Raw genomic sequence first — 11,559 nt, 5'->3', positions numbered from 1 at the left:
TACATCTTCCCATCCTAACTATCCGTGTTTAAATAAATGAAACGTTTCCCTTATAAACGTATGATAAGTAAAACTTTAACTGAAAATATCTTTAATTATCAATAAGTAAAAATTATAACAATTGAATATTAATAAACTATTCATTGAGGTGATTCCAACAAGTACCCACATGACTATATTTATTTTTATGTATAAATCACAAATATTAGTTGAATTAGATGAATAGTGTAAAAAGTCAAAACATTTAAGTTATTTAAATAAGAAGGGAGTATTACAGAGTAGACGGAGTAATTGCACTGATTTGCATAGAGCGTGGGAGTACCTTTATACATCTAGAGAGCATGTTAGAAAAAAGCATTTATAAATAGACAAAATTACAACCATTAACGGGAATTATGACTTAACTACAATCATTGTCATGAACTTGTCCTTATAATTCAATGAACATTAACTTGGTCGTTGAAAAAATTGCAAGTACTTGCTAACTTAAACAATATATTAAAAACACTCAATAACGAGTATAATGTGAGAGTGAGGGATAGCTTTTGTGGTTAGAGTTTTCTTCTCGATTCTAGAAATTCTTGGATTGATTCTCATCATCCGCCCAAGTGGCTCTCTAAACACCAAAAAAAAAAAAAAAAAAAAAAAGAAGAGTATAATGTCATTGAAAAAATGAAAATCATTATGGTAATTTTTTTAGCTTTAATTGTTAAGTTTATGTCATTGAATGTCTTCAGTATACAGGTTTATGTCAATAAACTCAATATAATTATTTCGTCAAAAAAAATATATATATGAAGTATATTATTATGCAAATAAGGTCGTATCGGGTTTTCTAATTGAGTCGTTGCTTAAATCAATTTATATAATTGTTCCTATTCTATTATCAAGGTATTAGTAATTTTTTTTGATATATTTAGGACAATTTAATATCCACTTTAGTGCTATACTATTTCAATTAATAATTCTCATCCTTAATATGCAAGGAATCAAAGCTTAGTCACTAGAGGCACTTTGGGATGGGGATTCTCCTACCCTTCCCCCCATTCTCAAAGTACCTAGCCCACTAATTTGGACAAGTGAAAGGTTCTGATCTGATAAAAGTATAAAACCCTTCTCCTTACCAATAAAAAAAAAAAAAAAAACTTGCAAGTAAGGCAACCCTTTCATGACCACCGTCAGATCCACGCTAACCTCATCACAAGGTCATAGCATATCCGTAGAGTCACCCGCACCAGAACATAACTCTAAAACCCCTCTTTTTTCTTTTTCTTTTTTTTTTTCTCTCTCTCCAAAATTCAGCACAACTTCAAATCTCCCTCTACTTCACTTCTGAACTAGGGTTTTAATGGCTACTTCACATCTCGATGATGTAATTTCTTTCCACTTTTTTCAATTCATTTTTTTTGACATTTATCCTGTTAATTACTTTATCTTTGATTGAATTGCTTTAATTTGATTTTTATGAATTTAATTTTGGTAGGATGATGATTTCGGGGGAGATTTTGCCGGTAATCAACGCCCAGGTAATTGATTTTATTTTCAATTCTGCACTTTTCAATTGGGATTAATGGGTGGAATTAATTCATATTTTTTTAATTGATTTACTTTGCAGATATTAAGTTATTGATATCAGTAGTGTTGATTGTTTTTCTTGAATTTTAGGGGGTAAGCGGGGTTTCGGGGAGCTTGATGATGATGAAGATGATATCTTCGGGTCGAAAAAGGTATTTCTACTTGTCTATGATATTAAACTTTATTGATTTCTTTTGGGGTTTTATTGGATTGAGCACAATTTGATGATTAGGGTGATTAAATTTATGTACATTGCAACCTTAATGCTGCCTAAATTTGTTGTAAGGTAATGTTTATATGTAATGTACTTTTATGAGAGTAATGAGATGAAATGGGATATGGAAAGTAGCTGTGGAATTTAATGGTAAAGGTCTTGGTCGATGGGTTGGCGATGTGGCATCCTGTATGTTTTGCATAGAAGTATTTGTTTGGGGTGGGAATGGGGGTGGAGGGGGAGAATGCAAGTGGGAGCACATTCTATCGAACAATGTTGCCAATGTTTTCCCTATTTATCTCGACCTTAAAGGTTCATTTTGATTATTTGGTTCCTGTTTGTTTTGTTTACATCACTTTCTTTGTTGATGACTTAGGCGAACAATAAACTGGAAGAGACGGCTCCTGGTGTAGCAACAGGAATGATACTGTCCCTTCGCGAGAGGTATTTTTGCCGTATAAGCTGTAACTGTTGTTCATCCGTATAATTCAATTTTGACAAAGTCTTAGTTGATTTGAATACTATTATTTTTACTCAGTATTCTTTCTTGTTCCCAGTCTTCAGAAGTGTAAGGACGATCTCGCGAAATATGAAGTATGCATTCTTTTTACTTTTCTTCATCTCCCTTTTCTTTCTAAACTATATTTTGTTTTGAATGTTGACACTTGACAGTTACCTATACTCCTATGTGCTATTTGGCATTCTGTATGAGAGATGAGGGGGTAGGCAGCTGCTAGGTGTTCTAATTTTTCTTAAAGTGATGTGAATTGTGAACCATGTGGTATGGGGGAAGCTTTTTGAGGTGCATTAAGAGGATTGGGTTGGTTCTTCAAATCTAAAGGATTGGTGGCACTCTTTTCATACCTTTATTACAAGTTCCAATAAGGATCACTGATCAAGGGTATTTGTGAATTTTTTAGAGGCTGATGTTAAAATTGTGAGATTTTTTATTTATTTTTGGGTAGTTTTCAAGTGTATCATTTTCTCAGGTGTACAAGGTATAGAAGTTGTTCTTGTTTGATATGACCATGGTCATTGAATTTATTGTTAGATATGGAATCATAAATATACAAAGTAACAATGATCAATTGCATCCGTGGGCAAGAGATTTTGAGGGATCTCTGGATTCTGTAGTTCACTTAAGTGATCATTGAGATAAATTTTCACTAATATGTAAAGATCTGGTTAAATTAATTATGTATAATGATAATGCTAGTGATTTACTTAGTACAATATATTGAAGATGAGAATTATATACTTTAATTTGTGGCTTTGAACAGAATTGGATTTTGTCAAAGTGCATTAGCAAAGCCCGAGTTTTTTTTCCCATAAGTGATCTCTAGAAATAGAATATTTGACCTATTGACCTGTTTAGTGGAATGCTTGTCTAGTAGTATGTTATTGCATCTTTCTTCCCGTCATCAATCTGCAAAGGATGACCTAAAAAAGAACTTTGAATCAGTAACTAAATTCAATTATTGTCTGCTTAAGTTTTGCTAGTTGACTATCGACAGTTGGTTAAGGAGTAATTAGTTTTGGCTGCTTTGTCTTAGATCGAGCTGGAATCTGCAAAGTCTGAAATTCAGAAATGGCATTCTTCATTTCAGGATGAGTCTTTTATATCCCCAGCTACTACTCCAGGTCAGTCTTATAATTTTTAGCTTATATTTTGTATTTCTAATGTTTTGTATTTCTTTCCATTTAACTGTCTTGGAGCTTTTACTTCTGGTTGATATGAAAATCTTCGTTATTGTTCCTGCAGAACCTAAATTGGTGGTTAACTATATCCGAACCTTAAGGTCATCAGACAAGTCACTGAAAGAGCAGGTTTGTGTTTTTCCCTTTCCTATCTTTATTTACTGTATATTATTAGTTTTGGATGGTGAATAATTTGTTATTTCTTCTTACCAGCTAGAAAAAGCAAAGAAGAAAGAAGCTGCCTTTATTGTGACATTTGCCAAACGAGAGCAAGAAGTGGCAGAATTAAAGGTCAGTTTATATTCCCATTTGTTTCACCTCGAGAATCCTGAGCGTAGTTACTCCGTTAGGTTAGAAAGGCAATCACCCTCTTTATTTGCTTTCATATTGATGATTGTAAATGTCTATAAAGATTTTTACTTGCTTTCACTTCTATGGAGCTAAGAAGTTGATCATTACCCCTCTCCCATGCTCTATAATCTTGGATGGGGGCACAATCGCGGAACCACTTTTGCAGTCAATGCGGATGATTGACTGCTATTGCAGCTTGATATGTCAGTTGGTTATCTCATAAACACTTACCATGCTGTGAGGTTTTTCAAATTCCTTTACAATGGTGATATGGGCATGCTGCCGATTGTAAAATTGGAACACAATCAATATATAGACCCTAGCTTGACTGTTCGTAATAGTATTGTCTCTAAAAATCTAATATGCACAATATATATATTGACCTACCTTGACTGTTTATGATAGTAATCTCTTTGAAAATCTAATATTTAAATCCTACTTGAGATTGTCCTACATGTTCAACAAATGTGAAACTTGAAAGTTGAATAAGCCTCTAATAAGCAATTCTTCCAGCTCTGGATTCTAAGGAATTTGGCCAATTCTCTTAGTAAATTATCTTTCACATTCTTTTTTGCTGTAAGCCTGTATGTAGCAGTGTAGACTAATCAATGTTGAGTAGGACTATAGGATTGCCTGCTTTGAACTTTCATCGGGTAAGGGTGTTAGGTGGATCTGAATGTGCTTCATTGGAGCAATGTTGCCAAGGTAGTATGTTGGTATTAAAAAGAAGAAAGAAAAATCACTTTTGGTGGGGATGATTTGGTATGCAAAAGTAGACCTTCAATGGATTATGTCAGAGGATGAGAAATAGGTGTATGAGGTTTATAAAGATAATCCATTTTACATTTCTTGTCAAATATTTGTTGTTGATGGATACATAATTATATCTGATTGAGAGAAAAGCAACTTATAATTCTATAAATTCTCTCCTGGAAATGATGTGTGGCTGTCTATGTTGGTCCCTCTTTCTTGACATCATTCATGGGGATTGGATGATTAATGGTTTTCTTTTTATTTTTTGTTTGTGTGTGTGTGTATTGTTTTATTGGTTAACAGTAATCTGGAGTATTTATCTTCATGCTTATCAGCTGGTGATTATAATTCGTGCTATTATCTAATTTCAGGCTGCAATTCGAGAATTAAGAGCACAACTAAAGCCCCCATCTTTGCAGGTATCTATGAGTTTGGCTTATCACCTCTCTCTCTCTCTCTCTCTCTCTCTCTCTCTCGCTCTCTCTCTCTCTCTCTATCTGTGAATGTAGGAGAATAATTATTGGTAGGAAAAATTGGAGGCTGTATGCTGAGTTGATATTTACTAAGAGTTCATGGGCTGGTAAAAGAATTAGGTTGGTCATTTTTTTTGGGAAGGCTACTTTTTGAGATGTGTTTGATTTTATAATCTATATTTGAAGAAGATAGGGAGACAGTGGCTACTTGCTTAAGCCTTTTATTGTATAGTCAGAATAATATTGTTGATTCTATGGTATGGATGTATGGTGGTGTGTATATTCTGCTTAGTCTCCTTAAGGACCCGATAGTTCTCACTCCCCTTCTTGGACCCGTTGAAAGTTAAACGCTCTTTGCTTAGCATGTTTATTTTGGCCTGGAAAGCTATAAATCTATGATCAGTACAAAGAAAAAATAATTAGAATGGAGAAGTTTTAGCCTTGCCAGCACATGTAGTCTCTGCTCATACATCTGTTACTTTTCTCTCCTTTGCTTCTTCCTTATGGCACTTGAGAAGTTGAGAGTGAGTGTATATTTGTTTGGAATCAGTTGGTTCAGCCTAGTAAAGTGAAGATGTGTTAGTGTTTGGCTGTGGAGTTAAAAGGAAACATAGAATGCAATAATATGAATGATCCTTTGGCTATTTTAGGTGTTCTTTGTAAGGAAAGGAAGAAGAAATTGATGGATTTTAGGTCAAAGCCATAATGTCAGGCGCTTTGTGTTCTATTTTTTGAGGTTCTTGAATTATGGAGTCAATCACATCAACATGAGACTAGTTATCGCTCCTTAATTTTCGGACGAGATCAGACATGATTTTATGGATGGAGGACTTGAATTTTTTTGTTTTCATTTTGTTTTTGTGGTTTTGGGAAATCAAGTGTTAGGGACCTTTTTTTATTTTTATTTTTATTTTTTAAATAAATATAAAACATACCTTATTTTTTTTTATAGGGTTGACGGTTATTGGCGTCACTAATAAGGAGGGGGGGGGGACACTGTAGGAAGTTGAAGTAATATTAGAATATTGGGCTACATGTTCTCATGTCATGTGCTGCGTTGTGTATTTTTAATGCTTGTTGAGTTGCTTTTGAGATTTTTTTTCATACCCCTTCTATCTCTCCCCCTTTAACTCTTTATGGATAAATTCTCAGATTTGAGAGGTGCTATCTCTCAAACATTTCTCAGTTGGAACATATTCTTGTTCATCATATGTTATACGTGGACATGTGGTACACCATATTTGGTTGGGCCAAAGATTTATTTGTTGAGGTTTTCTAATGTTGTTTTTATTGTTTCTCAAAGTGTGATGTATATCTTGGGCGAAGGTGGACTATTTTGCTGAAGAGACATCCTAGGGACTGTTTGCCAAACTTCATAGTCTTCAGTAGCTTCATTAGTTATGTTTCATGAATCATTGTGTATTTGTGTTTAACTATGCAGTATGGATTTCAATATGTTTGATTTTTTGGGTGAAACTGTTTTCCTAAAAACCACTCTACTTTTGACTATGATATTGTTACCACTGGCATAACTTCTGGCTGTGATTGCTTGGCAGACGAGGAGGTTATTGTTGGATCCTGCAATACACGAAGAGTTTACACGTCTGAAGGTTTGTCCTTGTCACCCTTCTATACTTAAATGAAAGCTTGCTGCTCGTGTACAACTTTTCTGGTTAATTTGCGTAACCTCCTTGATAATGCATTATTTGACGCCATGATCATGTTGAATTCATTCTTGCATTTTGTGATAGGCTTCATAATGCTTAAGCAATATGAATAAAAAGAGTTATTAATGAAATTGCATCCCTGCTTGTACATTGTATTCTGATTTCTTTGGATATCTTCTCCCTCTTATCATTTTTTTGCTTATTAAAAGATGGATACTTTTTTCGTACCAATTCTCTTAGTTATTGTTTCCACTTTAAAATATTGAAGATGCTAAGATTTCTGCAAAAACACATTGGTCTGCTATTACTTGCTTTCATTAATTATGTATTTATTGTTATCCAAGAGTTTGAACTTCGAAGTATGTTCATTCCATATCCAGGACTTATTTTGTAAGTAGCTAGTGTATGATGATGTTTTTTTTTTTTTTTTTTTTTGGTTTATCTGAGATTGTTTTGTTATGATATCAGAACCTTGTTGAAGAAAAGGAGAAAAAAGTGAAGGAGTTGCAGGACAATATTAATGCTATTAATTTTACACCAAATAGCAAGATGGGGAAGATGTTGATGGCGAAGTGCAAGACTTTGCAGGAGGAAAATGAAGAGATAGGCAATCAAGCTTCTGAGGGGAAGGTATGCTATTATCCTTAGCTTTATTTTTTTAATAAATTTCCCCTTAAGATCTATGTCTGGAAGGGAAGAGGATAAGTGAATCGACCTAAGTGAATTGGCATATTACATGAAAAGCTCTTTTGCCCCTTCTTTTATATGCTATGTGAACAGGATTAGCATTCATGCTTGTAAATAATCTTGCTTTCTGGGGCATGTAGGTTACAGGCTGAACTTTATTTATAGCGGACCTGCCCTATAAAGATATTTATTAAAACTATAATTGACATCTTTGTAAGCCTATATGTCAAGATGAAATTGGTATGGGTCTTCACTGTACTTGTTGGTTAGATTGCTGTTACCCCTAGAGAAATGAAGTTCTTCGAAAGAGGATCTTAGTTCCATGAAAGAAGCCATTTACGGCCATTGGCTTCAGTTATGATGTCGTGAGTCCCAATTTTTTTCAGTCAAAGATGTTCTTGTGGATGGGAAAGAAGGATATAACATTGGGATCTTTTGAGTGAGGAAGATGATTTTGTGACAATCTGGTTAGTTTACTTGGTAAGGAGGAAATTGGTGCTTTTTGTATGATGAAGGTTGCCCATTTCATAGATTCGAGTTTCTTTACTTAAGGCTATTGAATAGCTGGAGTCAAGTGTAACATTCCAACTGGCACATGAAAATTTGTTGAGTTGGTTGATAACATGTTATATGATAACTTGGGGACAAGATATATATGATTCTTGTCTTCCTTTTGTACGTGGATAAAACCCTTTTGGTATCTTGCTAACTTATGTTTTAACTCCACAGATGCATGAGTTGTCTATGAAACTTGCTTTGCAGAAGTCTCGGAATGCAGAGCTTAGAAATCAATTTGAAGGTCAGTGATTTGGCTGGATCTCCAGCATCTCTATGCATTCAGAATGATAACCATTTTTTCTTGGTGGATTTAGTTCTGTGAATTATAAATCTTTTTATTTAGATAGGCTCAGTTTTACTATTTTTGTGTGATTTGCCTCCTGTTATTGTTTGGTTGTGACACATTTTAGTTTCTTTGGGTTTATACAACAACAAAGCCTTAGTCCTAAAATGATTTGGGTCGCCTAACATGAATAGTCATAAGGAACCTACGATATAAAGAAAGGGTCCTAACAAGATAATCATTTGAAAGAGTTTGAAAAAAGGTGAGCAGAGTGAGCAAACAACAGAGCATCCTAGAAAAATTAAGGGAGTTTTAAAAGAGAGCCATAAATAAAATTTAAGAAAGTTTTAAAGGTTTGAGTAAGAAACAGAAAGGTTTGTGAAAACTTTAACAAAGGAAAACAATATAGTTCATAAAACATTAGTGGGGTAAAATAATAAAATTAAATACAAAAATAAATTTAGAAAGTATATATATAATCACGACGCGTCGTTGACGTGAATTTTCTCCCTCCACACCGCCCTATCCAACACCATATTTTCCTCAATCCCCAAAGCACTCATGTCATTCTCAATCACCCTCTTCCAAGTTTTCTTAGGTCTTCCCCTACCTCTCGCGATCCCAACACTTTACAATTCTTCAAGCCTTCTTACCGGAGCGTCACTTGGTCTCCTTCTTACATGGCCTAACCATCTTAAGCGATTCTCCCTCATCTTGTACTCAATCGATGTCACCCCTACTTTGTTCCTAATTATCTCATTCCTCAACTGGTATATCTAAAAAATATTCTATCCTAAAGGTTTTTTTTTTTTTTTCCTCCAGTTTGCATCTAAATTACATAAAGGGCTGAAGTATAACTTTGATTTTTTCTCTGCTCATGATTCTGCTGTTGTCAGTAACCTTGTAAGTTGATTTGGAGGAAATTTGTGCATGTGTACTTCATGCTCAACTTTGCATGTCATCTCATGTCCTTGACAATGTTAGGAAAACTTGAGAAAGGAACTTGTTCTGTTTATGAATTTTGTGCCTTTTCTCCTGCTACATGTGTGTACTCACGAGATCTCAGTATGACTGATTTGATCTATATGCGGATGATCTAGAGTGCTCAAGGCCAGGCCATACGTCTTATCTGTGATAAGGGTGGAGGTGCCTGACATATCTTATGCTGATGTGGATATGAAAGATCAACTTGACGAGTTAACTGCACTAGTTTCTGGAGTTAATTGCCCCCCCCCCCCCCCAACACACACAAAAAAAAAAAGGGGGGGGGGGAATGTTAGCATCTTTGGGTTATGACTTCATTTCTTCAGATTGATAGGATGACAAATCTTTTTTTTGTTCAACTACACGATTAATGTGTTGTTATATACTTATATGCTGCCAGTTTTCTGATGAAATGCTTCTGTTGCATTTGGCAGGACTTTGTAAAAGCGTAGAGGTGCTGACAACTGATGTTGAGAGATCAAATGAGATGGTAAATTATCTATTTATTTACAATTTGGTGGTTCTAAAGCTTCTGATATACTTGATGCCTGTCGATCAGAATATTGATTTTATCCTTTGTTTTTCGTGCAAACTATGAGTCTTACCTTTGTTGAACTGTAATATGATAGTGAGGCAAGAATGCTATCATTGTACTGCAGATCACAAATTAAACCATTTAATTGGCTATTAAAGGAGTTATCTTTGTTACCTGTTGCAAACTTATAGATGCTTTTCATCTCCTCTTCTTGAATTTTTAGTTCAAGCTTATCTTGTCATATTTGACTCCCTCCGTCCTTTTTTTTTTTTGCCTCATGGTTAATATTTGGGTCAAATTAAAAACTTTGAGATAATATAGTCATGTGGGATCTTTTTAGATTCGTCTCATTGTATGTTATATTAATATATGTTTTTTTTTTTTTTTTTTTTAAATAATTTTTACATGTATAGAGATGGAGATATATGCGTTTTAGATGCATCTACGAGACCGTAAAATTATAGGGATGGAGGGAGAACACTTGGAACTTGACATCCAGAATTTTTTTAGTTCACGTTTTTGCAGACACTTCATCTTTATAAGCTCTCGTGCAATTCTCCTTGAAGTCTTACCTGTTGAATTGCAAACCATGTAGCTAATACTCTCAATTTTTAAGTTAACACTTTGTCTTCAATGAATGAAATACTCTCTTTTTTCAACTAGTTAAAAATTGAGTATTTGTGCCCTATCCCCCTTCATTATTTGATCTTGAGGAACTTTGCTTATAATATATAATTGCATGTATGGGGTAATCTGGGTTGATGGATTGTGTATTACTGTCTCCAACTTTTATAAGATCTCAAGTAAGCCATCCAACTTTGCAGGTCGTCATCTTACAAGAGAAGTTAGAAGAGCGGGATGCTGAGATCAAGAGATTGAAGCTTGAGCTGCAACAAAAAAACGGAGCTGAAGAAATGAATGATTCAGCTCCAATGGTTGCAGATGAGCCACAGTCGACTGAAGCTGAGGATGTACCACAAACTGAGCTTGATCAATGCTGAAGTCAATTTTTGAGGATTCATTTGCATTTTCTTCATCATGTGTTCCCTGTACATTATTGTTATATCTTTGGTTCCTTGTAGACTATCACTATAATTTAGCAAAGAAACATTCTCTTTGAAAGGAAAGTGAAGTCTGTTGGCTCTGCTTGTATGTTGTATATTGAGCTTGTTTCGTTATGGGAGAAGGGAATTCTTTTTCCCCATTACAGGCAATTGCGTTTCAAATTGATGGGTATGATGCTAAATTGCTGTAACAGTTGGTGAATCAATTGCTTTGCAATATGCAAAGTTGAAGTATTCTACCTAGACCTGTCAAAATTTAAACCAGACCCAAAACCTGTGGTTTGAACAAATTTTTGTGACCTATACGGCTGTACCTATATTACATTATTACCTAATAGTGTCTGAACCCAAACATGTTTATTGCCCTATGAACCTTAAAATTGCCACATTTATAGTAATTGTAGGAAATTATGAGAACTTTTGAAATGATGGTTTTTGTTGAATGTAGATGTCATTTGATTGGATTTGGCTTTAAGCAACTATATTAATTAATTCTCGTTATATCTAATGTATATTATGTGTACTGCCTAATGCGTATTCTTTAAATTTTGATGTCTACTATGTATTCTATCAAAGAAATAATCCAAATTTTTTTAAAAGAAAGCGATTAACCCATTGGGTCAGCCCAAAACCAAACACTTTGGACAACTCGCATACGAAAGTTATAACCTGACCCATTTGGCAGGACTAATTCTAGTTCATGTTAGGAGTTAATTA

The 11,559-nt window shown here is 34.4% G+C and overlaps 1 protein-coding gene across 1 annotated transcript; it reads left to right on the top strand.

The window, feature by feature from the left end:
• The first annotated feature begins 1,178 nt into the window (after positions 1 to 1,178).
• LOC110727599 (FKBP12-interacting protein of 37 kDa-like) lies at positions 1,179 to 11,213 on the top strand. Its single transcript, XM_021907179.1, has 14 exons — positions 1,179 to 1,372; positions 1,484 to 1,526; positions 1,666 to 1,727; positions 2,166 to 2,233; positions 2,347 to 2,383; positions 3,343 to 3,430; positions 3,552 to 3,616; positions 3,701 to 3,778; positions 4,963 to 5,010; positions 6,621 to 6,674; positions 7,200 to 7,361; positions 8,148 to 8,217; positions 9,678 to 9,733; positions 10,603 to 11,213. Exons 1-14 carry the CDS (start codon positions 1,349 to 1,351, stop codon positions 10,777 to 10,779), a joined length of 1,032 nt encoding a protein of 343 aa, XP_021762871.1. The 5' UTR covers positions 1,179 to 1,348; the 3' UTR covers positions 10,780 to 11,213.
• Positions 11,214 to 11,559: the final 346 nt, after the last annotated feature.

Source organism: Chenopodium quinoa, unplaced genomic scaffold (assembly GCF_001683475.1).
Source record: "Chenopodium quinoa cultivar QQ74 unplaced genomic scaffold, ASM168347v1, whole genome shotgun sequence".
NCBI lineage: Eukaryota > Viridiplantae > Streptophyta > Magnoliopsida > Caryophyllales > Amaranthaceae > Chenopodium > Chenopodium quinoa.
The sequence above is the reverse complement of the archived record's forward strand: the minus strand, read 5'-3'. Positions and strand labels throughout refer to the sequence as shown.